This window comes from Tachyglossus aculeatus, chromosome X1 (assembly GCF_015852505.1).
Source record: "Tachyglossus aculeatus isolate mTacAcu1 chromosome X1, mTacAcu1.pri, whole genome shotgun sequence".
NCBI classification, from domain to species: domain Eukaryota; kingdom Metazoa; phylum Chordata; class Mammalia; order Monotremata; family Tachyglossidae; genus Tachyglossus; species Tachyglossus aculeatus.
Genome location: NC_052101.1, coordinates 90,704,336 through 90,728,864, shown reverse-complemented (window position 1 = coordinate 90,728,864; position 24,529 = coordinate 90,704,336). Strand labels below are relative to the sequence as shown.

Below are 24,529 nucleotides of genomic sequence, written 5' to 3'. Positions count from 1 at the left end.
AAGGGAAAATAAAGGGGGTAAACACTAGGAAGGGATAACTCAGTAAAAACTGCTCCTCTATTCTTGCCATTTACAGTAATAATAATGATGGTATTAAGCGCTTACTATGTGCCAAGCACTGTTCTAAGCGCTGGAGTAGCAACGTACAATCAAAATAGCCTCCAATAGTGATGATGTTTTTATTAAAAACATTTCCAGCAGGGAGTTGTTATAAATTATCACAATGAATGATTTATAAAAATATTCTGGAAGAGATATTTATTCCTCACTATTCAGGTGAACTTAAAATAACAATTTGCACCCAGTGACATGAATCACGGCCCACTGAATGAATACTTTTGGCCTTGGAGAAAAAATTAACTAGAACCTAAATGTCTGTAGCAAACTATGTAAAACATTAAAACTGAACACAATTCTGCAATATATTGGAATGTAGTTCTGTTTTAGGATGTTTTATTAACTCAATGACAGAAGTGACTAGCTCAAAAAAGCAAAATTTGGCCTTTAGCTATTTTATTTTTCTCTCCACTGTTAACATTTTTGGGATCACAAATCATGGCAGTTTCACTAAAAAGGCCCCTCTTAATCCTGCCGTCTGTTTCTCGTGGCTATTTTCTTATCTTTGGCTCCTTGATCTTGAATCCTGAACAGATAGCCATTTTAAGGGATGCTGGCGATACATAGGCCATGGAGGGAGCGTCATCTAGGAAAGAAGAGGCAAAAGATCGGTTATCTTATTCCAAAGCCCAGAAGTCCAGAGTAGCATTGTTTAAAATTGTTACTCCCCAGTGTGGACCCATCAGAAATTGCTCATGACTGGACAGTCTTTGAGCTAAGGATGTGTACAATCAATTTAGATTGCAGCTGGGGAGAAAAGGGAACCTAGAATGAATAAAGGCCATATGCCCGCAGCTGATGAAATAGGAGGCTCACAAGTGCATTTGCACTGACTACTGGCCAAGTGGAAATACATGGGGAATACAGGCAGAGTATCTATCTTGCACAGTGCCTGGAACATAGTAAGCGCTTCACAAATATCATCATCATCTACACCAGCGCTGGGCACGTAAGAAGGCTCAAATACCAACATTATCTTTCTGTACTTCCCATTTACATGAGCTGAGCAGTTTTCATGCGATTTTTAAATTCATTTTAATCATTTCTTCCCTGAGAGTTGTTTTCTGAATTTTTCTATAGTCTACTATTCCGCTTAATCTTCCTGACGCCCCCAACCGTGGCTGGACCAAAGCTTGGAGGAAGAGGAAGAGGAGGGTGGGTATGGAGTCTTCTAGACTGTGAGCCCATTGTTGGGAAGGGTTTGTCTCTATTTGTTGCCGAATGGTACTTTCCAAGCACTTAGTACAGTGCTCTGCACACAGTAAGTGCTCAATAAATATGATCGAATGATTATGGAGAGCGCTAGACTCCACTGCGTAGTCCAGTATAAACCCATGCCACTGCCTGCCCCCGTCCCCCCATGATGATGAAGACTCAAAGTTAGAAGAATAATGAAACATGATTGTCAGTCAATCATATTTATGGAGCGCTTACTGTATGCAGAGCACCATACTATGCAGTTGGGAGACATGCAATAGAGAGTAGGTATAGATGACCCCTGCACCCCAAGCAGCTTACAGGCTAGAAGGGAGACAGACACTAAAATAAATTACAGCTGGATATGTACAGACTCCAGGGCATAGGTGATACCTGTGTCATTTCTTGAATTTAATTAATCTTACTTTGCTTGTCCATAAGTTCGCATGTTTGTCCAAATCATTCTAGTATATTTTAGGGTGTAAAATCCTAGTGAACAGGGATGAGTTTGCTTATCTTAAGTTGAACAGAGCCTTGCATAGCCCATGCTCAATGAGAGGTATTTAGAAGTATTAGATTCATTCATTCAGTCGTATTTATTGAGACTTACTATGTGCAGAGAACTGTACTAAGCACTTGGGAAGTACAAGTCAGCAACATATAGAGACAGTCCCTACCCAACAACTGGCTCACAGTCTAGAAATGAAGGTGGAGATGGAGGAAACCCAATACTACAGCACATCTTTCCTCCCTGAGGCCTACAGGAATAGTAGGAGGCTGGAGCAGAGAGTGTTTCTGGCCTCCATCGTCCCTTCTCCTCCTCTCCCTCCTCCTTCTTATGATTATTGTTATGGTATTTGTTAAGTGCTTACTATGTGCCAAGCTGTGTTCTAAGCGCTGGGGTAGATACAAGGTAATCAAGTTGGACACAGTCCCTGTCCCACATGGGGCTCACACTCTTAATCGAGGCACAGAGAAGTTACGTGACTTGCCCAAGGTCACCCAGCAGACAAGTGGTGGAGGCAGGATTAGAACCCATGTCCTCTGACTCCCAAGCCCGTGCTCTTTCTAGGCCATGCTGCTTCCCTTCTCCTCCTCCTCCCCACCCACGAGCAGGAGGCTTTGTTCCCTGCATTGTCCCAGACTGCTCAATGGCCACATCAGGTCCCTTTTTCGGGGGGATCATGGTGCTTAGTACAGTGCTCTGCACACAGTAAGCACTCAATAAATACAAATGAATGAATAAATCTTTGCCTGAGAAGGGAGAACAATGATCGGGGTGAGCGTCAGCTTTGTGTCCGACCTGTCTTGTATCCTCCCTAGTTCTTAACCTTCGCTTGGCTAATAAAGTGTGAAATAAATACAATTCTTTTTATAAATTGGTAGTAGAGTGCCCACCACTGTTGTACATAAATACATGGTAATTGCTAAAAGTAGGGAGATCATAGAGTTTCTTACCACACAGGAAATAACAAATCCACTTAGGAATATGGAGATGGTCCATCCGAAATCTTCAACCCAATAGCCATACATAAAACCAATGATCTACAAGAGACAAAGATTGTATCAGCAACAGTCAAGCTAGGGAAGAGAAAAGTGAAATTCAAAAGGTACTTACAGCCGAGGTCTGAATGATTCCCATAAATATCTTCTCTGCTAGTTCTTGACCCTTATAATCCTGTGGGTTTAAGAAAGAAAATGGAAAAAAAAAGGATCAATGATATTCTAACAATCAATGGTATTTACTGAGTACTTATGTGCTGAGCACTGTACTAAGCTACTGGGAGACAAGTAATTAGAAGACATGTTCCCTGCCCATAACGGGTTTACAGTCTAGACTAACAACCACTTGGGACTGTGTCTACTGTGTGCTCTGCACACAGTAAGCGCTCAATAAATACGATTGATTGTCTATTAACTCTGTTGTACTATACTCTCCCAAGTGCTTAATCCAGTGCTCTGCACACGGTAAGCGCTCAGTAAATGAATCAATCATATTTCTTGAGCGCTTACCACGGACAGATCACTGGACTAAGCACTTGGGAGAGTACAGTATAACAGAGTTGGGAGACATGTTCCCTGCCCACAAGGAGTCTACGGTCTAGAGGGTGAGTCAGACTTTAATATAAATAAATTATGGCTATGTACGTAAGTGCTGTGGGGCTGAGGGAGGGGTGAATAAAGGGTGTACATTTTAGTGCAAGGATGATGCAGGAGTGGGAGAAGAGGAAATGAGGGCTTAGTCAGGGAAGGCCTCTAGGAGGAGATGTGCTTTCAATAGGCTTTGAAGGTGGGAAGTGTGATTGTCAGATATTAAGAGGGAGGGCGTGCCAGGATGTGAAGAGAGGTTGGCGGCGAGATAGACAAGATCAAGGTACAGTGAGTAGGTTGGCGTTAGAAGACCTAGGTGTGTGGGCTGATTGTAGTTTGAAATCAAGGAGTTAAAGGAGGAGGGGGCAAGGTGACTGAATGCTTTAAAGCCAATGGTCATAATAATTATGGTATTTGCTAAGCACTTACTTTGTGCCAGGCACTGTACTAAGCGCTGGGGTGGATACAAGCAAATCGGGTTGGACACAGTCCCCTGTACCACGTGAGGCTCACAGTCTCAATCCCCATTTTACAGAGGAGGGAACTGAGGCCTAGAGAAGTGAAGCGACTTGCTCAATACCACACAGCAGACAAGTGGCAGAGCCAGGATGAGAACCCATGACCTTCTGACTCCAGGCCCGGGCTTTATCCACTAGGCCATGCTGCTTCTCTGTTTCTGTTTGAGGCGGTGGTTGGGCAACCACTGGGGGTTCTTGAGGAGCGGGGAAACATGGACTGAACGTTGGTGTAGAAAAATGATCCGGGCAGCAGAATGAAATATGGAGTGGAGGTGGGAGAGACGGGAGGCAGGGAGGTCAGCTAGGAGGCTGATGCAGTAATCAAGGCAGGATGGGTTAAGTGCTTGAATTAACATGGTAGCATTTTGGATGGAGAGGAAAGGGCAGATTTTAGCAATGTCGTGAAGTTTGAATTGACAGAATTTGGTGACAGACTGAATTTGAGGGTTGAGTGAAAGTGATGAGTAGAGGATAATGCCAAGGTTGTGGGTTTGTGAGACAGGAAGGATGGTGATGCTCATCCTATCCCGACTGGATTACTGCATCAGCCTACTTTCTGACCTCCGAACCTCCTGTCTTTGCCCACTCCAGTCCATATTTCACTCTGCTGCCCGAATTATCTTTCCGCAGAACCGTTCTGGGCATGTCACCCCCCTCCTCAAAAATCTCCAGTGTTGCCTCTCAACCCCCGTATCAAACAAAAACTCCTCACTATTGGCTTCAAAGCTCTCCATCACCTTGCCCTCTCCTACCTCACCTCCCTTCTCTCCTTCTACAGCCCTCCTGGCCTGGAATGCCCTCCCTCCTCAAATCTGCCAAACAATCACTCTTGCCCCCTTCAAAGCCCCTACTGAAGGCTCACCTCCTCCAAGAGGCCTTTGCAGACTAAGCCCCCCTTTTCCTCAGCTTCCCTTCCCTTCTGCATCCTCGACTTGCTCCCTTTGCTCTCCCCCCCGCTCCCCGCCCCACAGCACTTATGTATATAACTCTATTTATATTGATGCCTGTTTACTTGTTTTGATGTGTATATGTCTATAATTCTATTTATATTGATGCCTATTTGCTTTGAAGTGTGCCTCCCCCCTTCTGGACTGTAAACCCGGTGTGGGCAGGGATTGTCTCTCTTTATTGCTGACTTGTACTTTCCAAGTGTCTAGTTAAGTGCTCTGCATACTGTAAGCGCTCAATAAATACGATTGAATGATTAAATGAATGATGCTGCCTACAGTGAGGGAAAGTCTGATTGTTCGAAAAGAGCCTGTGGAACGATATGGCTGTTGTACTGTCCCAAGTGCTTGGTACAGTGATTTACACATAGTAAGCGCTCAATAAATACGATTGAATGATTAAATGAATGATGCTGCCTACAGTGAGGGAAAGTCTGATTGTTTGAAAAGAGCCTGTGGAACGATATGGCTGTTGTACTGTCCCAAGTGCTTGGTACAGTGATTTACACATAGCAAGCGCTCAATAAATACCACTGCTTGGTTTTTATCCAAGCTTGACTGTAATAATAATGATGGTATTTGTTAAGCGCTTACTATGTGCCATGCACCCTTCGAAGCGCTGAAGCTCATTGTGGGCAGGGAATGTGTCTGTCCACTAAGCAGTGTGGCTTAGTGGACAGAGCCCACGCCTGGGAGCCAGAAGGTCACGGGTTCTAATCCTGGCTCCCCCACTTTACAGCTGTGTGACTTTGGGCAAGTTACTTAACTTCTCTGGGCCTAAGTTCCCTCATCTGTAAAACGGGGATGAAGACCGTGAGCCCCACATGGGACAACCTGATTACCCCAGCGCTTAGGACAGTGCTTGGCACATAGTAGGCGCTTAGCAAACGCCATCATTATTAGTATTGTTATTATGTCTGCTGTGTGACCTTGGGCTAGTCGCTTCTCTGGGCCTCATCATCATCAATCGTATTTATTGAGCGCTTACTATGTGCAGAGCACTGTACTAAGCGCTTGGGAAGTCCAAATTGGCAACATCTAGAGACAGTCCCTACCCAACAGTGGGCTCACAGTCTAAAAGGGGGAGACAGAGAACAAAACCAAACATACTAACAAAATAAAATAAATAGAATAGATATGTTACCTCAGTTACCTCATCTGTCAAATGGGGATTAAGAGTGTGAGCCCTGTGTGGGACAGGGGCTGTGTCTACCCCAGTGCTTAGTGCTTGGCACATAGTACGCGCTTAACCACTACTATTTTTGTTGTTATTGTTGTGTTGTGCTCTGCACCCAATAAAGGTTCAATAAATACGACTGAGGGAATCGACGGAGCAAGGTGAGTGAGCCAGGGGGGCGGCACTGAGGGGAGAGGGGGGAAAGGACGATTCCCTCCTTCCCACTGACCATCTCCAGGATGCTGGAGGCGGGGGCAGGGCCCATGGCACGGCCGCCATCGCGGTCTACCCTGGGGCCGGCCGGGCGATCGGAGTTCTCGTCGCCGGGGCGGCCCCTGGTCACGGAGAAAATATGGGTCACGGTTAAACTGATGTCGTAGCCGACGGAGGCCCCGGGTTCGGCGTCGCTCGTGGTGCCGGTAACGTCGTCGTCGGACTCCACCGCCTCAGAGCGCCTGGCGGCTGCGGGCCTACGGACGGCTCGCCGCCCCTCCATTTTTCCCGGCCGATGACGACGGACGCCTCAGGGGGGCGCTCGAACCGCCTTTTCCCGAGGAAACGAGGCGCGCTGCGAGGATGGAACGGGGAGCCGCTTGCAGGATTTGCGTCAGCCAGGCGGCCGTTGAGGTGGCGGGGGCGGGGTGCGCCTGCGCGGGAGGGAGGGCGCCGCCGAACGCTGAGGGGACGGAGGCGACGGCGCACCTCAGTCGGCCGCCCGCCGAGCCTGAGGTAAGCGCGTGGGGGTGGCCCTCGTCCGGGCGAGTAGGTCTCGTCAATCAATCAATCAATCGTATTTATTGAGCGCTTACTATGTGCAGAGCACTGTACTGAGCGCTTGGGAAGTCCAAGTTGGCAACCTAGAGAGACAGTCCCTCCCCAGCAGTGGGCTCACAGTCTGACGGAGAACAAAACCAAACAGACTCGTCCCTCTCCTACCTCATGAGAAAGCGGTTGCCCAGCCCTTCCCGGGGCCAACGTGGTGCCCCAAGGGCGTCCAGCCTGTAGGCAGCCTTTTCAGACCGTGTGTTGACGCCCCCCCTGGCTTTTCTCTTCATACTCCACCATCTCCCCTCTCCATACTTTATCTTCAAGCCAGTAAGCTCCCCTGTGGGCAGGGGGGGCGGCTACTACTAAGAAAAAAGAATAACGGCACTTATTAAGCACTTACTATGTGCCAAGCACTGTACTAGGCGCTGGGGAGGTTACAAGGTGATCCGGTTGTCCCCCATGGGGTGCTCACAGTCTTCACCCCCATTTTACAGCTGAGGGAACTGAAGCACAGAGAAGTTATATGTATATATGTTTGTACATATTTACGTATTTTACTTGTACATATCTATTCTATTTATTTTATTTTGTTAGTATGTTTGGTTTTGTTCTCCGTCTCCCCCTTTTAGACTGTGAGCCCACTGTTGGGCAGGGACTGTATATGTTGCCAATTTGTACTTCCCAAGCGCTTAGTACAGTGCTCTGCACATAGTAAGCGCTCAATAAATACGATTGATGATATATGTTTGTACATATTTGTTTATGTATTTTACTTGTACATATCTATTCTATTTATTTTATTTTGTTAGTATGTTTGGTTTTGTTCTCCGTCTCCCCCTTTTAGACTGTGAGCCCACTGTTGGGTAGGGACTGTCTCTATATGTTGCCAATTTGTACTTCCCAAGCGCTTAGTACAGTGCTCTGCACATAGCGCTCAATAAATACGATTGATGATGATGATGATGACTCTCTGTATGTTGCCAATTTGTACTTCCCAAGCGCTTAGTACAGTGCTCTGCACATAGTAAGCGCTCAATAAATACGATTGATGATGATATATGTTTGTACATATTTGTTTATGTATTTTACTTGTACATATCTATTCTATTTATTTTGTTAGTATGTTTGGTTTTGTTCTGTCTCCCCCTTTTAGACTGTGAGCCCACTGTTGGGTAGGGACTGTCTCTATATGTTGCCAATTTGTACTTCCCAAGCGCATAGTACAGTGCTCTGCACATAGTAAGCGCTCAGTAAATACGATTGATGATATATGTTTGTACATATTTGTTTATTTATGTATTTTACTTGTACATATCTATTCTATTTATTTTATCTTGTTAGTATGTTTGGTTTTGTTCTCCGTCCCCCCCTTTTAGACTGTGAGCCCACTGTTGGGCAGGGACTGGCTCTATATGTTGCCAATTTGTACTTCCCAAGCGCTTAGTACAGTGCTCTGCACATAGTAAGCGCTCAGTAAATACGATTGATGATATATGTTTGTACATATTTGTTTATGTATTTTACTTGTACATATCTATTCTATTTATTTTATTTTGTTAGTATGTTTGGTTTTGTTCTCTGTCTCCCCCTTTTAGACTGTGAGCCCACTGTTGGGCAGGGACTGGCTCTATATGTTGCCAATTTGTACTTCCCAAGCGCTTAGTACAGTGCTCTGCACATAGTAAGCGCTCAATAAATACGATTGATGATATATGTTTGTACATATTTGTTTATGTATTTTACTTGTACATATCTATTCTATTTTATTTTGTTAGTATGTTTGGTTTTGTTCTCTGTCTCCCCCTTTTAGACTGTGAGCCCACTGTTGGGTAGGGACTGTCTCTATATGTTGCCAATTTGTACTTCCCAAGCGCATAGTACAGTGCTCTGCACATAGTAAGCGCTCAGTAAATACGATTGATGATATATGTTTGTACATATTTGTTTATTTATGTATTTTACTTGTACATATCTATTCTATTTATTTTATCTTGTTAGTATGTTTGGTTTTGTTCTCCGTCCCCCCCTTTTAGACTGTGAGCCCACTGTTGGGCAGGGACTGGCTCTATATGTTGCCAATTTGTACTTCCCAAGCGCTTAGTACAGTGCTCTGCACATAGTAAGCGCTCAGTAAATACGATTGATGATATATGTTTGTACATATTTGTTTATGTATTTTACTTGTACATATCTATTCTATTTATTTTATTTTGTTAGTATGTTTGGTTTTGTTCTCTGTCTCCCCCTTTTAGACTGTGAGCCCACTGTTGGGCAGGGACTGGCTCTATATGTTGCCAATTTGTACTTCCCAAGCGCTTAGTACAGTGCTCTGCACATAGTAAGCGCTCAATAAATACGATTGATGATATATGTTTGTACATATTTGTTTATGTATTTTACTTGTACATATCTATTCTATTTTATTTTGTTAGTATGTTTGGTTTTGTTCTCTGTCTCCCCCTTTTAGACTGTGAGCCCACTGTTGGGTAGGGACTGTCTCTATATGTTGCCAATTTGTACTTCCCAAGCGCATAGTACAGTGCTCTGCACATAGTAAGCGCTCAGTAAATACGATTGATGATATATGTTTGTACATATTTGTTTATTTATGTATTTTACTTGTACATATCTATTCTATTTATTTTATCTTGTTAGTATGTTTGGTTTTGTTCTCCGTCCCCCCCTTTTAGACTGTGAGCCCACTGTTGGGCAGGGACTGGCTCTATATGTTGCCAATTTGTACTTCCCAAGCGCTTAGTACAGTGCTCTGCACATAGTAAGCGCTCAGTAAATACGATTGATGATATATGTTTGTACATATTTGTTTATGTATTTTACTTGTACATATCTATTCTATTTATTTTATTTTGTTAGTATGTTTGGTTTTGTTCTCTGTCTCCCCCTTTTAGACTGTGAGCCCACTGTTGGGCAGGGACTGGCTCTATATGTTGCCAATTTGTACTTCCCAAGCGCTTAGTACAGTGCTCTGCACATAGTAAGCGCTCAATAAATACGATTGATGATATATGTTTGTACATATTTGTTTATGTATTTTACTTGTACATATCTATTCTATTTTATTTTGTTAGTATGTTTGGTTTTGTTCTCTGTCTCCCCCTTTTAGACTGTGAGCCCACTGTTGGGCAGGGACTGTCTCTATATGTTGCCAACTTGGACTTCCCAAGCGCTTAGTACAGTGCTCTGCACACAGTAAGCGCTCAATAAATACGATTGATGATGATGATGATGGTGGCATTTATTAAGTGCTTACTATGTGCAAAGCACTGTTCTAAGCACTGGGGAGGTTACAAGGCAATCAGGTTGTCCTACAGGGGGCTCACAGTCTTCATCCCCATTTTACAGATGAGGGAACTGAGGCACAGAGAAGTGAAGTGACTTGCCCAAAGTCACACAGCTGATAAGTGGCGGAGCCGGGATTAGAACCCATGACCTCTGACTCCAAAGCCCTTGCTCTTTCCACTGAGCCACACTACTAAGGATAACGATGGTACTTGTTAAGCGCTTACTGTGTGCCGAGCCCTGTTCTGGCGCTGGGGGAAATACAAGGTGGTCAGGTTGTCCCACGTGGAGCTTACGGTTTTGATCCCCATTTTACAGTCGAGGAAACTGAGGCACAGAGAAGTTAAGTGACTTGCCCAGAGTCACACAACTCATAAGTGGCGGAGCCGGGGTTAGAACCCATGACCTCTGACTCCCAAGCCCGGGCTCTGTCTACTAAGCCACGTTGTCTACTAAATCTATTGTACTGCACTTTCCCCAAGCGCCTAGCTCAGTGCTTGCTCACATAATAATAATAATAATGGTATTTTTTAAGTGCTTACTGTGTGCCGAGCACTGTTCCGAGCGCTGGGATAGATACAAGGTAATCGGGTTGACCCACGTGGGGCTCACAGTCTTAATCCCCATTTTACAGATGAGGTAACTGAGGCCCAGAGAAGTGAAGTGACTTGCCCAAAGTCACACAGCTGGCAAGTGGTGGAGCCGGGATTAGAACCCACGACCACAGTAAGTGCTCAATAAATACTATTGGTTGATTAATTGGATTGAGCCTCCCACCCATACCCCTACCTGCCTCCATTTTACACTGGTGCAACAGAACACATCTTCTTGCCACTCTCCCCCTCCTTTTGTCAGCTCCCTTCTCTCACCATCACCCCAAAAGAGGCAATTGCTGATGTATCATACTCTTTTTGTTGTATTGTACTTTTCCTGTTTGTTTGTTGTACTCATTTTGTTGTGTTGTATTCTCTCAGTTGTATTATACTCTTTCTGTTGTGTTGTACTCTCCCAAACAGAACAGTGCTCTGCACCTAGTAAGCACTCAATAAATACGACTGATTGATTGAGGGATCTGGTTATATTAAATGAGAGGTCCGTTAGTGGAGTATTTGGGGATGTGGGGAGAGGGACTGACTTCGGGAATGTTGGCTGTTACATTCCTAACCGTCATCTTGTTTTCATTGTGACAGGGTAGTGAACTGGGTGGACCATGGCATTTCTTATATTATGTTAATAGGATTATTTTTAGTATCAGCTGTATATTTATTGAACATCTACTGTGTGCAGGGCACCATAGTGAAAGGTCTCAGGGAATTTAAAAAGTAATGGGGAAGCCAACAGACACAAACTGACAAATATACATCGCTGAAGGGGGAAGTAGTTATAAATGATGGGGCACAAATGACTGAATAGATAAATGCATTCAGTTCTGTTAATGCATGTTTTCATCTGATGAAGCGGTTAGAACATTTAGTGAGTCAGGGAATGTTCTTCCAATAACACGCCTCTACCTGGATAGTGTGCCATGTGATGTCAGAAGAAATGGTTTTGTCCATGTACCTCACATCTGTGAAAGTACTCATCCTATAACACTTGTTTTTCTTAATGGGGAGTTCCTCAAGGATGTAAGCCTGGCATTACAGATAGAAAACCAGTGTGAATGAATGTACTTAAAGCAGCATGGCCTAGTTATAACAGCTTGGACCTGAGAGTTAGAACTAATCAAAGTTCTGCCCCTCGCCTGTTGTGTGACTCTGGTCAAGTCACTTAACTTCTCTGTGCCTCAGTCCCTTCATCTGTAAAATGGAGTTGCAATACCTGTTCTCCCTCCCGCATAGACTCTGAGTCCCATGTGGAACAGGGACAGTGTCCAATCTGATTATCTTGTATCAACCCCAGTGTTTAGTACAGTGTTTGGCACATAGTAAGTGCTTAACAAATACAGTGATTATGCTTAATTGGCTAATGTGTGATGAAACTTGAACTAGGCCTGTGAATGGTGGCGTCGTGACAGCTGGCCCACAGAAGATTGGTTGAAGGAGATCTGCTCCGTTTTAAAATTTTGACCACTCTTGTATCATTCGGTGATAATCACTGAGGGCTTACTGTGTGCAGAGCACTGTAATCGATTAATTGTATTTGAGCACTTAGTGGGTGCAGATCACCAAGCGAATCCCGGCTCCGCCACATGTCTGCTGTGTGACCTTGGGCAAGTCACTTAACTTCTCTGAGCCTCAGTTCCCTCATCTGTAAAATGGGGATTAAGACTGTGAGCCCCACGTGGGACAACCTGATCACTTTGTACCCCCCCTGCACATAGTAAGTGCTGAACAAATGCCAACATTATTATTATTATTATCACTATACTAAGCCCTTGGGGGAGTACAGTACAACAGTGTCAGTATACAGGTTCTCCCCACCCTCAGAGAGCTTACAGACTTGAGTGGGAGACATTAAAATAAATTACAGGTATGTGCCTAAGTGCTGAGGAGTTGATGGTCCGGTGAATATCAAGTGCCTAAAGAGTACAGATCCAGGTGCAGAAGGGAATAAGGGCTTAGTTGGGGAAGGCTCCTTGGAAGAGATTTGATTTTAATATGGCTTTGAAGGCTCAAGAAGCAGCATGGTCTAGTGGATAGAGCGTGGGCCTAGGAGTCAGAAAGACCTGGGTTCTAATTCTGGCTCCGCCACTTGTTTACTGTGTGACCTTGGACAAGTCACTTCTCTGTGCCTCAGTTACCTCATCTATAAAATGGGGATTAAAACGGTGAGTCCTATGTGGGACATGGACTGTGTCCAATCAGGTTAGCGAGTGTCTATCCCAGAACTTAGTACAGTGCCTGGCACATAGTAAGCGCTTTACAAATACCATAAAAAAAAAGATGGGCAGAGTGGTGGGCCATCAGCTGTGAAGGGGGAGGGAGTTCCAGACCAGAGGGACGACATGGAAAAGGGTTTGGTGGTGACACAGACAAAATCGAGGTACAGTGAGTAGGGCTTTGTTTTTTGTTTGTCTTTTGTTGTTGTTCTTTTAGGCTACTGGCAGGGTGGGACACACTAATCCCAAGCCAACTTCAACTGTTCAGTCACATTTATTGAGCGCTTACTGTGCGCAGAGCACTGTACTAAGCGCTTGGGAGAGTACAGTATAACAATAAACTGACACATTCCCTGCCCACAATGAGGTTACAGTCTAGAGGGGGAGGCAGACATTAATAGAAATAAATAAATTACAGGTAAGTGCTGTGAGGCTGGAAAGGGAGATGAATAAAAGGGGCAAGTCAGGGCAACGTAGTAGGGAGTGGGAGAAGAGGAAAGGAAGGCTTAGTCAGGGAAGGCGTCTTAGAGATGTGCCTTCAGTAAGGCTTTGAAGGCGGGGAGAGTAACCGTCGGATTTGAGGAGGGAGGGCATTCCAGGCCAGAGGCAGGACATGGGCAAGGGGTCGGTGGCAAGGTAGGTGAGACTGAAGAACAGTGAGAAGGTTAGCATTTGAGGAGCGAAGCGTGTTTGTTGTGTTGTAATAGGAGAGTAGTAAGGTGAGTTGAGGGGCCAAGGTGATGGAGTGCTTTGAAGCCGATGATGAGGAGTTTTTGTTTGACGCAGAGCTGGATGGGCAACTACTGGAGTTTCTTGAGGAGTGGGGAAACATGTCCTGAACGTTTTTGTAGAAAAATGATCCAGGTAGCCAAATGAAGTATGGACTGCAGTGGGGAGAGGCAGGAGGCTGGAAGGTCAGCAAGGAGGCTGATACAGTAATCAGGGCGGGATAGGATAAGTGCTTGGATTACCGTGGTAACAGTTTGGATGGAGGGGAAAGGGAGAATTTTAGCGAAGTGAAGGTGGAACCGACAGGATTTAGTGATGGATCAAATATGTGGGGTGAATTGAGAGAGGAGTCAGGGATAACGCCAAGGTTACGGGGTCGTGAGACAGGAAGGATGGTGGTGCCGTCTACAGTGATGGCAGGGGAGAACAGGGTTTAAGTGGGAACATTAGGAGCTCTGTTTTGGACATGTTAAGCTTGAGGTGACGGGAGGACATCCAAGTAGAGATGTCTTGAAGGCAGGAAGAAATGTGACACTGCAGAGAGGGAAAGATCCAGGCTGGAGATGCAGATTTGGGTGTCATTCGCATAGAGGTGATAGTTGAAGCCGCAGGAGCGAATAAGTTCTCCAGGCTGTTCTAGCAGTGGGATAGAGTGAAGAGGCTCATAATAGATCATTGCCCCTTCTCATGGACTTTTCCCTCAAATAAGGATTTTCTCCATGGGGCCAAAGTCTTCTTTGGATTTTTTCTGTGAGGCAACACAATGATTCCTCAAGGAAAATCCCCAAGAATTATTTCCAATTTAGAGCAAACTCATAAAGCTGTATTTTTTGCTCTTCTCTCTACCTCAATTCCACCACCCCCTTGGAATAACAACATGCAGTTCACACTTCCCATGTCTGTAATTTATTTATTTATATTAATGTCCGTCTTCCCTTCTAGACTGTAAGCATACCGTGGGCAGGGAATGTGTTTATTGTTATATTGTACTGTCCAAAGTGCTTAATACAGTGCTCTTCGCACAGTAAGTGCTTAATAAATACGATTGACATATTTGTCCAGAATTTTCAGTTGATCTCTCTGGGTTGTTTTTTTTTTTAATTTTTTGTACAGGTTTGTGACAGCTTTGTAAGGAGAAGGGAAAATGTCATTCCGAAAAGGTACTTATTTCCTAGAGATCTGCATTGTTTTTTTCAGAGCTGGATAAAAAGCCAAGAGATCTAATAATGTTTTTTTCTCCTTTTTTATGTTTCAGTGAACATCATCATCCTGGTCTTTGCTGTTGGTGTCTTTTTGTTAGTTCTGCATCATAACTTCCTGGGTCTGAGTGATTTGTTAAGAAGAGAGGTCTCAGGTACAGTTATCTTTGTGGACAAATGGGAACTACAGTGGAACACCAATGGGGTGACAGATGTAGATGTACAGAAGAGGGTCTTTGAAACTCTCCATTCCCTGTTGTGTGCAGTGAGTTCCCTTTATTTTGACCCCACTGGATTATTTCTCACTCAGTTAAGTTGGTAGCCTCAAAGCCAGATGCAAACCAGTGCAGACTTTAGTGGGAAAGAGGTTCTTGGGTGCTAGTAGAGTCCATCTAAGTCTCCTATAACCAACTAATCCACTGCGGTAGATTTTTTTTCAAAAAGAGACCCGCAGGTAAGTGGTTATCCCATCTTACCGCTTAGCGTCTGTGGCCTGCATTGGAGCAGGCCCGAAGAGAAACTACAGCCCCCACCATCAGCAGCATCACTAGACTGTAACCTCTTTGTGGGCAGGGAATATGTCTATTGTTGCATTCTCCCAAGCGCTTAGTACAGTGCTTTGCACACAGTAAGCACTCGATAAATATGATTGACTGACTGATATCATGATCACTGCAACCCCAACCCTACAGCAGGTAAGCAAGCATGTGCTCCCTTCCGGACAGATCCCATCTTGATCCATTCACTTCCTTCTCATTCATTCATTGTCAGTCATATTTATTGAGCACTTACTACGTGCAGAGCACTGTACTAAGCACTTGGAAAGTACAACTCAGCAATAAAGACAGACCATCCCTGCCCACACTGGGCTCTGGAACGGACCCAACGTATTACCCATTTCAGTGTTTTTTTTTTTTAATAGACTCAAACACTAATGCCTTGCAGTACCCGTCGTAGGAAAAAGTTAATCACAGTATTCAGATAATCGCTTTCTTTACTGCCTTAAGGTACTGTAGATTTATTTTTAAAGGAATAAAATACCTGATACTTTTTCTGCTCCCCTCTCACAAATGTAATTCCTCATAGTTTCTTGTTTGAGAATAAAATGAATTAAGGTCTGGGAGGATGTATTTAACTTTTAATGTAGGGGAAGAGTGATTTAATAATAATAATTGTGATACGTGTTAAGTGCTTACTGTGTGCCAGGCACTGTACTAAGCACTGGGGTGGGTACAGTCCCTGTCCCACTTGGGGCTCACAGACTCAATCCCCATTTTACAGAGGAGGTAACTGAGGTCCAGAGAAGTAAAGTGACTTGCCCAAGGTCACGGAACCAGGATTAGAATGCACACCCTTTCAACTCCCAGGCCTGGGCCCTATCCACTATGCCATTCTATTCCTGCAGGCTCTTTTTTCTCTTTTCTCCCCCTTTAAATAATAATAATAATAATAATGGCATTTATTAAGTGCTTACTATGTGCAAAGCACTGTTCTAGGCGGTGGAGAGGCTACAGGGTGATCAAGTTGTCCCATGGGGGGCTCACAGTCTTCATCCCCATTTTACAGATGAGGTAACTGGGGCCCAGAGAAGTGAAGTGACTTGCCCAAAGTCATTCATTCAATCGTATTTACTGAGCGCTTACTGTGTGCAGAGTGCTGCGCAAGGCGCTTGGGAAGTCCAAGTCACACAGCTGATGGTTGGCGGAGCCAGGATTTGAACCCATAATAATAATAATGGCATTTATTAAGAACTTACTATGTGCAAAGCACTGTTCTAAGCACTGGGGGGGATACAAGGTGATCAGGTTGTCCCACGTGGGGCTCACAGTCTTCATCCCCATTTTACAGATGAGGGAACTGAGGCCCAGAGAAGTGAAGTGACTTGCCCAAAGTCACACAGCTGACAAATGGTGGAGCCGGGATTTGAACCCATGAACTCCGACTCCAAAGCCCAGGCTCTTTCTACTGGGCCACGCTGCTTCTCCCTTGCGCTTAGCACAGTGCTCTGCACGTAGTAAGCGGTTAATAAACGCCACCATCACCATCGTTATTATATAGGGTTGACGGGCTGGGCTTGGGGCCTAGACTGCGAGCCCGCTGTTGGGTAGGGACCGTCTATGTGGCCGACTTGGTCTTCCCAAGCGCTCAATACAGTGCTGTGCACACAGTAAGCGCTCAATAAATACGACCCTGGCTTTGGGTTCGTGTCCGGAACTCACTTATTTGACACTGGCCTCACTGCACAAAGAGCCCCTCACTAACTTCCCGTTGTCTTTATCCGTCCTCCACAGATTCAAATCTTGTGGGATTGCAGCCAGTCGATTTTGTCCCCGAAGCCCCAGAAGTCTTGGTAGATAAGAGCGGAGATGAAATCCCCGTGGTCATCGCAGCGTCTGAAGAAAGACTCGGGGGCACTATTGCAGCTATTAATAGCATTTATCATAACACCCAGTCCAATGTGGTTTTCCACATTGTTACTCTGAACAGTACTGCAGATCACCTCAGGTATGCTCAGCTCTTTTCTATCCTAGCAGCTCTGCCACAGACCCAGTGGCCTGAAGGGCGTTTACAGGAGGAAAACCATCCCAGTCCGGAGTGTAGCCTGAGACACCCCTTAGTTATAATAATAATAATGATGATGGTATTTGTTAAGCGCTTACTAAGTGCCAAGCACTGTTCTAAGCCCTGGGGTAGATACAAGGTAACCAGGTTGTACCACATGGGCTTCACAATCTTAATCCCCATTTTACAGATGAGGTAACTGAAGCTCAGAGAAGTGAAGTGACTTGCCCGAGGTCACACAGCAGACAAGTGGCAGAATTGAGATTAGAACCCACGACTTCTGACTCCCAATCCCGTGCTCTTTCCACTAAGCCACACTGAGGCCCTATCACGGTGAGGGGTCATCTCAAGAAGTGACATTTTTTTCAGTACCGTTTCAATCTCACCTCCCTGCTTTCTCTAAATAAGGCCCGCAGTAGGTTTCATTCAAGTCTTGAAGTGAAGCCCACTTCGAATGAGCTTGCTCACAGGTAGTGAGAATTCACCTGTTAACTACGTCGTCGACCTCTTGGCCTCGGCCGGGCGTCGCTGACTCTGTCAGCTCGGCAAAGATGTCTTGCTTAAAGCTGCCAGCTTGGCTTCCGTGAAGAGTAGTCTGGATGGTGGGCTGTAGCCGAAGTGCTAATATAGCTGTCGTTGTAGAGCACTACCAGCACGGACCAGAAGCAGAGGCGTTGGGATCCGGGGATCCGAAGGGAGCGGAAAGCAGATTGAATGAGGAGCTGGAGTTTAGCAAGAAGTAGAACAGCTTGCTCTCACCCTAATCTCCTGCCTGGGGCTCACTCCTTGCATCTCCTGACTACCGCTTGCCAAGTTCAGCTCGCTTCTCTCTGGATTTCTGGTCTGCTCTCGCTTCTGAGGCTTAGGTTCCGCTTCCTGCCATGAAGGTGCTAGGAAACTCATCTTGCTATAGTCACCTTTTAGCTGGGTACACTCAGTTCTTCTCTCACCTGTGTTCTCGCTACCCTTTTTAGATTGAACCCCGTGATGTAGTTAAGCTACATCCCGTAGGGCAGGGACTGTGTCCGATTTGATTGTCTTGTACCTAGCCCAGCGCTTGGCACATAGTAAACGCTTAATACGCCTGGGAGTCAGAAGTTGTGGGTTCTACTCCTGGCTCCGCCACTTGTCTGCTGTGTGACCTTGGGCAAGTCACTTAACTTCTCCGTACCTCAGTGCCCTCATCTGTAAAATGGGGATTTGAGACATTGAGCCCTACGTGGGACAGAGACTGAGTCCAACCGGATTTGCTTGTGTCCATCCCAGCGCTTAGTACAATGCCTGGCACATAGTAAGTGCTTAACAAATACCATAATTATTATTATTATTAAGACAGAACACATTGTGGTAGGAGAAATGGTTGTTTGCACATATGTGGCACTGATCCAGGAATGAGTTTTCTTAATGTGGGATTCATCAGGAACTTAGCCCCATGTTAAAGAAGAGTGAAGTGTACAGAGCACAGTGGTAACTTTTTGTCCCTTTTTGTCGATGGATCTTTGGTATGGGTAGAGATAAATGTTCATCAGTTCATTCGTTGTCGTATTTATTGAGCGCTTACTGTTAGACTCACTCATTTTGTGGGAGAGAGAGGCCACTTTGCTAAGGTAACCCGGAAGAGAAGTAAAAGCCAGCCCCTCACCAGTCCTAAGAGAGAAGGGAACTTTGCCTTGCCCGCGTCCTCTGAAGAGTTTTAAAAGTCTGATTAAACATGTTTGTTATCAAATTAAGCAATATGGACTAGTAGAAAGAGCCCGTGTCTGGGAGTCAGAGGACCTGAGTTCTAATCCCAGCTCCGCTACTTGTGTGCTGTGTGACCTTGGGCAAGTCACTTAACTTTTCTGTGCCTCAGTTACTTCATATGTAAAATGAGGATTAGGACTGTGAGCCCCATGTGGGACATGAACTGTGTCCAGGCTGATTAGTTTGTATCTACCCCAGTGCTTAGTGCAGTACAGTTAGCTAAGGCTAATGCCATAAAAAAACCAACAAAAAACAAATATTTTAATTGGAGAGTCAGTTGAAAAGAATGCAAAGAGGAAATCCAAATGGACATTCGTAACCACAGAGATTTAAAACAAACCTCCCCAAATAGATCATCAACCCCCATTTTGTTGGGGGGTTTTTAAGTGGTATTTAAGTGCTTCCTATCTGCCTGGCACTGTACTAAGTGTTGGGGTAGATACAGGCTAATCAGGTTGGACACAGTCCTTGTCCCACGTGGGGCTGTCTTATTCCCCTTTTTAATAACAATAATAATAGTAGTATTTTTAAGTGCTTGCTATGTACCAGGCACTGTTATAAGCACTGGGGTAGATACAAGATAATTGGGTTGGACAAAGTCCCCATCCCACATGGGGTTCACAGTCTTAATCCCCATTTTACAGATGAGGGAACTGAGGCCCAGAGAAGTGAAGTGACTTGCCCGAGGCCACACAGCAGACAAGTGGCAGAGCTGGGATTAGAACCCGTGACCTTCTGACTCACAGGCCGGTGCTCTATCCACTAGGCCATGCTGCTCCTCTGCGCTACCTAGCCAGGGAAGAGATTCGCATGCCACTTCCCCATCCAGAGAACTCTGGAGGTCAGCTCCCTCCAGGATAAGCGCTTAGTACAGTGCTCTGCACACAGTAAGCGCTCAATAAATACGATTGATGATGATAACCTTTCTGTTGCAGAAGGTAGCGAATCAGCCCCTTTGCTTCCTGGGAAACGAAATAATCTCCTTATTCTTTCTCTGCAATTCCCTTGGCAAGGCTCTTTAATTGGGTGTTTTGAAAGCACAGAGCTCTCACCAAAGGCTCACACTTATCCCAGATGTTTTGCTTCGAGAGAACCTAATAGCGATTGTTATCTTCCGTATTCAGTATTTTAAAAGTAGAAATTTTGATCTGTGGGGGATATCCCCTTTTTGATGAGATTCAAAGACTCGTTGAAGTTTTAAAATATCAAAACCATTTCTTTCTACCGTACCTGAATCATTTTAAAAAGTGGAAGTGACTTGGCCTGCTTTTACTCGGTCCAGATCCTGGCTTAATAGCGCTGTGCTGAAAGATGTCAAACACAAAATCGTGACATTCAACCCTCAACTTCTGGAAGGGAAAGTCAAGGTGGATCCAGACCAACTGGATCCTGTGAAACCAGTGAGTGCCATTTACCATCGTCTGCTTCTGTAAATGGGAGGCTGAGGTATTAGATACTTGGATAAACATTTCATCATACCTATTACTTAGGATTTTCTTTGAAAACTTTTCAAAGCACATTCAATCACAAGCAATGTATCCTGCATTCGAAACCAGTCCATCGATGGTATTTGGGTGCTTACCGCTGGCAGAGCACTGTACTAAGGGCTTGGGAAAGTACAGTAGAAAAGAGTTGGTCGACATGTTTCCTACCCACAAACAGCTTACAGTTGAGTCTGAAGGCCGTAGAGGGACAGGCTACCGTGTATTCATTCATTCATTCATTCAATCGTATTTATTGAGCGCTTACTGTGTGCAGAGCACTGTACTAAGCGCTTGGGAAGTACAATTTGGCAACATATAGAGACGGTCCCTACCCAACAGCGGGCTCGCAGTCTAGAAGGGGGGAGACAGATAAAACATATTAACAAAATAAAATAAATAGAATAAATGTGTACAAATAAAATAGAGTAATAAATACGTACAAACATATACAGGTGGTGTGGGGAGGGGAAGGAGGTAAGGCACGGGGGGTGGGGAGGGGGAGAGGAAGGAGGGGGCTCAGTCTGGGAAGGCTTCCTGGAGGAGGTGAGCTCTCAGTAGGGCTTTTAAGGGAGGAAGCAGAGCTAGCTTGGCGGATGTGCGGAGGGAGGACATTCCAGGCCAGGGGGATGACGTGGGCCGGGGGTCGACGGCGGGACAGGCGAGAACGAGGCACGGTGAGGAGATTAGCGGCAGAGGAGCGGAGGGTGCGGGCGGGGCTGTCACGAGGGTCTGACGCAGAAGCAGATGGTAAAGTCAGTGGTATTGGCTATGATTTCTTCTAGGTAACCATTTTCTCGCTTCCTTGTTTACAGTTAACCTATGCAAGATTCTACCTGCCTAATTTGGTTCCCAACGCAAATAAGGCAATATACATGGATGACGATGTAATCGTGCAAGGTACTAGATTTTTACTCCGAGGCCAGCGATGAACTGGGACAGTTGACTTCCAGATCCCCATTGGAGTATGTGCATTATAGATCTAATCCGATGGGTGGGAATGGACGAACGTTTTTACGAATAGTGCTGTTGTAAGGGAGGAGAAACTGCCGGAAGTGTTTGAAAATCCATGTCTTCAGTAAATCGGTATCATTCATCTGTTAATTTGCTTTGGTCTGCAGATGATATTCTTGCTCTCTATAATACGCCTCTGAAGCCTGGTCATGCAGCTGCCTTTTCAGAAGACTGTGACTCAACCTCTTCCAGAGTGGTCATCCGTGGAGCAGGAAATCAGGTGACGAGCTGGTCCCTGTAATTTTACCTGAAGAAATGGTGCAGGCAGTAGGAAATCGCCAGTCTGACCCAGTCCTTGACCTTGACTGCTGCTCCTTTGGGCATCAAGTCTGACCTGGAACAAGCTACTTTTACCCTTTCAGATCAGGCTCGGCAACATTGTAACAGGCAAATATCCAAACTCGACACTGGGCTATTTCAGGAAGATTGGGAGCAACCTTGCTTTTTAAACTCTGTGCTTCTGCTGCAAGCAGAAAAAACTTAGTTTTTTAGTTTAAAAACTTAGAGACATACTCCCACTCTTCGTCTTCAAAGCCCTACTAATGCTCGTAACTCCTCTCTTGGCTCTCCCCTTTCCAAGCACGTTGGTACACACCCCACTTCCCCAGCACTGGACAAGTATTATTATTTTTGTACTTGGTAAGTGCTTATGTGTGCCAAGCACTGTTTTAAGCAGTGGGGCAGATATAAGTTAATCAGGTTGGACACGGTCCATGTCCCACATGGGACTCACACTCTTAGTCCTCATTTTACAGATGAGGTAACTGAGGCACAGAGAATAATAGTAATAATAATGATGATGGTATTAAGTGCTTACTATGTGCCAAGCACTGTTCTAAGTGCTGGGGGAGATGCAAGGTTGTCCCATGTGGGGCTCAGTCTTAATCCCCATTTTACAGATGAGGTAATTTAGGCGCAGAGAAGTTGAGTGACTTGCCCAAAGTCACACAGCTGATAAGTGGCAGAGCAGGGATTAGAAGCAGTGTGGCTCGGTGGAAAGAGCCTGGGCTTTGGAGTCAGAGGTCATGGGTTCAAATACCAGCTCCACCAGTTGTCAGCTGTGTGACTTGGGGCAAGTCGCTTCACTTCTCTGGGCCTCAGTTACCTCATCTGTAAAATGGGGATTAAGACCTAGTGTGCTTTCCACTAAGCCACGCTGCTTCTCGGTCACACGGCAGACGTGTCGGAACTGGGATTAGAACTCACGTCCTTCCTTCTGATGAGTATCCTTACACTCTACCGATTCCCGTACTGTACCTTACTTTACCTAATATACTCAGCTCTTAGGGTGGGCATTGCAGTGTACCCAGGCAGAAGGGCAGCCATTCTGGCAGAACTGAGTGAATGATTGCTCCTCTGCACTCAAATCCAATCCTTAAATTAGCCTGACCATGGCAATTCGCTGCTTGTAGCTGGTGAGCAGTATATGTTCTGCAAAAAGTTTGCCCCGTGCAGATGAGACCAACGTGTGCTTTTGATTCTGTTCTCAGTACAATTACATCGGATTTCTGGACTACAAAAAAGAAAGGATTCGGAAACTTGCCATGAGAGCCAGCACATGCTCTTTTAATCCTGGGGTCTTTGTTGCAAATCTAACAGAATGGAAACAACAAAACATCACAGACCAGCTGGAAAAATGGATGAGACTCAATATACAGTAAGTGCTACCCACTGACAGTCCTGCAAGTTATACCCTACCCGTCAGCCGGGGCTATTAATAATTCATCTCTTGTTCCGTTTGTCCTTTCAGAGAGGAGTTATATAGCAGGACCTTAGCGGGCAGTGCCGCGACCCCTCCTCTGCTGATTGTCTTTTACAAACAGCATTCCAGCATAGATCCCATGTGGAACGTCCGACATCTTGGTAAGTAGAAATGGGAACCGCCTCTCAAGTCCATTTTGATACACTACCCACGTTAGGAGGACCCTATCCTACCCCCGGGGCAGTGGTTTTTAACTTCAGTTTTGTTTTTGAAGGGTCTAGTGCTGGCAAAAGATATTCACCCCAGTTTGTGAAAGCTGCCAAATTGCTCCACTGGAATGGGCACTTTAAGCCATGGGGAAGAACTGCTTCCTATGCCGATGTTTGGGAGAAATGGTATATCCCAGATCCTACTGGCAAATTCAGTCTGATCCGGAGACATCTCGAGACCTCAGACGCAATGTAAAACGGATTGTGGATCATCGGGAAACGCTAGAACACCGTAACCCTTGGGGGTTTACAGGACTTGTCATGGGTAGAACCCAAGAAAGAGATTCACCTGCCCCGTTGCCTTCCGAAGTCCATTCTGGAAGTCAATCTCCTTCTCCCCTACCTGGACTAGTATGCCGTATGTCACTGCCCACTACTGCAGAGATAATCTGACACTAAGGAAATGGAATCAAAGATGGATGTTTTGTATCCAAAGTGTATACCCTGTGGCCACCCACTTTAAAATGGCAATCCTTTTTGCACAATTCATTCAATTATATTTAATTGATAATACAGGTTGTCATAGTATATCCCTCTTCCTCCAGCTTGGTTTTAAACCACACCCTCTCCAGCCGGTTGTGTCATTATCACCATCATGGCTGACCTGCAAAACCTCTCTGAAATTGCAGTTGTAAATGTCCAAAATAACCTTGGTATTCACTAACCTTTTGTCTAGCTAAACCCATTGTTGTGTGGGTGTAAGATTATCAGCAGGCAGTGGGGAAAAAACACTGTTGTGTAAGCGGGAGGACCTGGGCTCTAATTCCAGCTTCCTCATTTATCTGGTGTATGGCCCCAGGCAACTCACAGAGGAAGAAACTGAGATCCAAAGAAGTTGAGTAAGTGGGGATTAAATTCCTGTTCTCCCTCCCCCTTTGATGGTGAGTTCTATGTGGG

At 45.2% G+C, this 24,529-nt stretch overlaps 2 protein-coding genes across 2 annotated transcripts; one reads left to right on the top strand and one right to left on the bottom strand.

Moving 5' to 3' along the window:
• Positions 1-261: 261 nt before the first annotated feature.
• On the bottom strand, positions 262-6,647 carry LOC119919538 (signal peptidase complex subunit 1-like). The gene is made up of 4 exons (XM_038740028.1): positions 6,277-6,647; positions 2,933-2,992; positions 2,773-2,859; positions 262-703 (listed from the first exon to the last, which is right to left on the bottom strand). Exons 1-4 carry the CDS (start codon positions 6,541-6,543, stop codon positions 617-619), a joined length of 501 nt encoding a protein of 166 aa, XP_038595956.1. The 5' UTR covers positions 6,544-6,647; the 3' UTR covers positions 262-616.
• Positions 6,648-6,748: 101 nt separating this feature from the next.
• On the top strand, positions 6,749-24,145 carry GLT8D1 (glycosyltransferase 8 domain containing 1). The gene is made up of 10 exons (XM_038772007.1): positions 6,749-6,776; positions 14,776-14,822; positions 14,918-15,016; positions 17,153-17,366; positions 20,449-20,566; positions 21,463-21,547; positions 21,769-21,881; positions 23,152-23,318; positions 23,412-23,524; positions 23,638-24,145. The coding sequence occupies exons 2-10, from the start codon at positions 14,807-14,809 to the stop codon at positions 23,826-23,828; spliced, it is 1,116 nt and encodes a 371-aa protein (XP_038627935.1). The 5' UTR covers positions 6,749-6,776; positions 14,776-14,806; the 3' UTR covers positions 23,829-24,145.
• Positions 24,146-24,529: the final 384 nt, after the last annotated feature.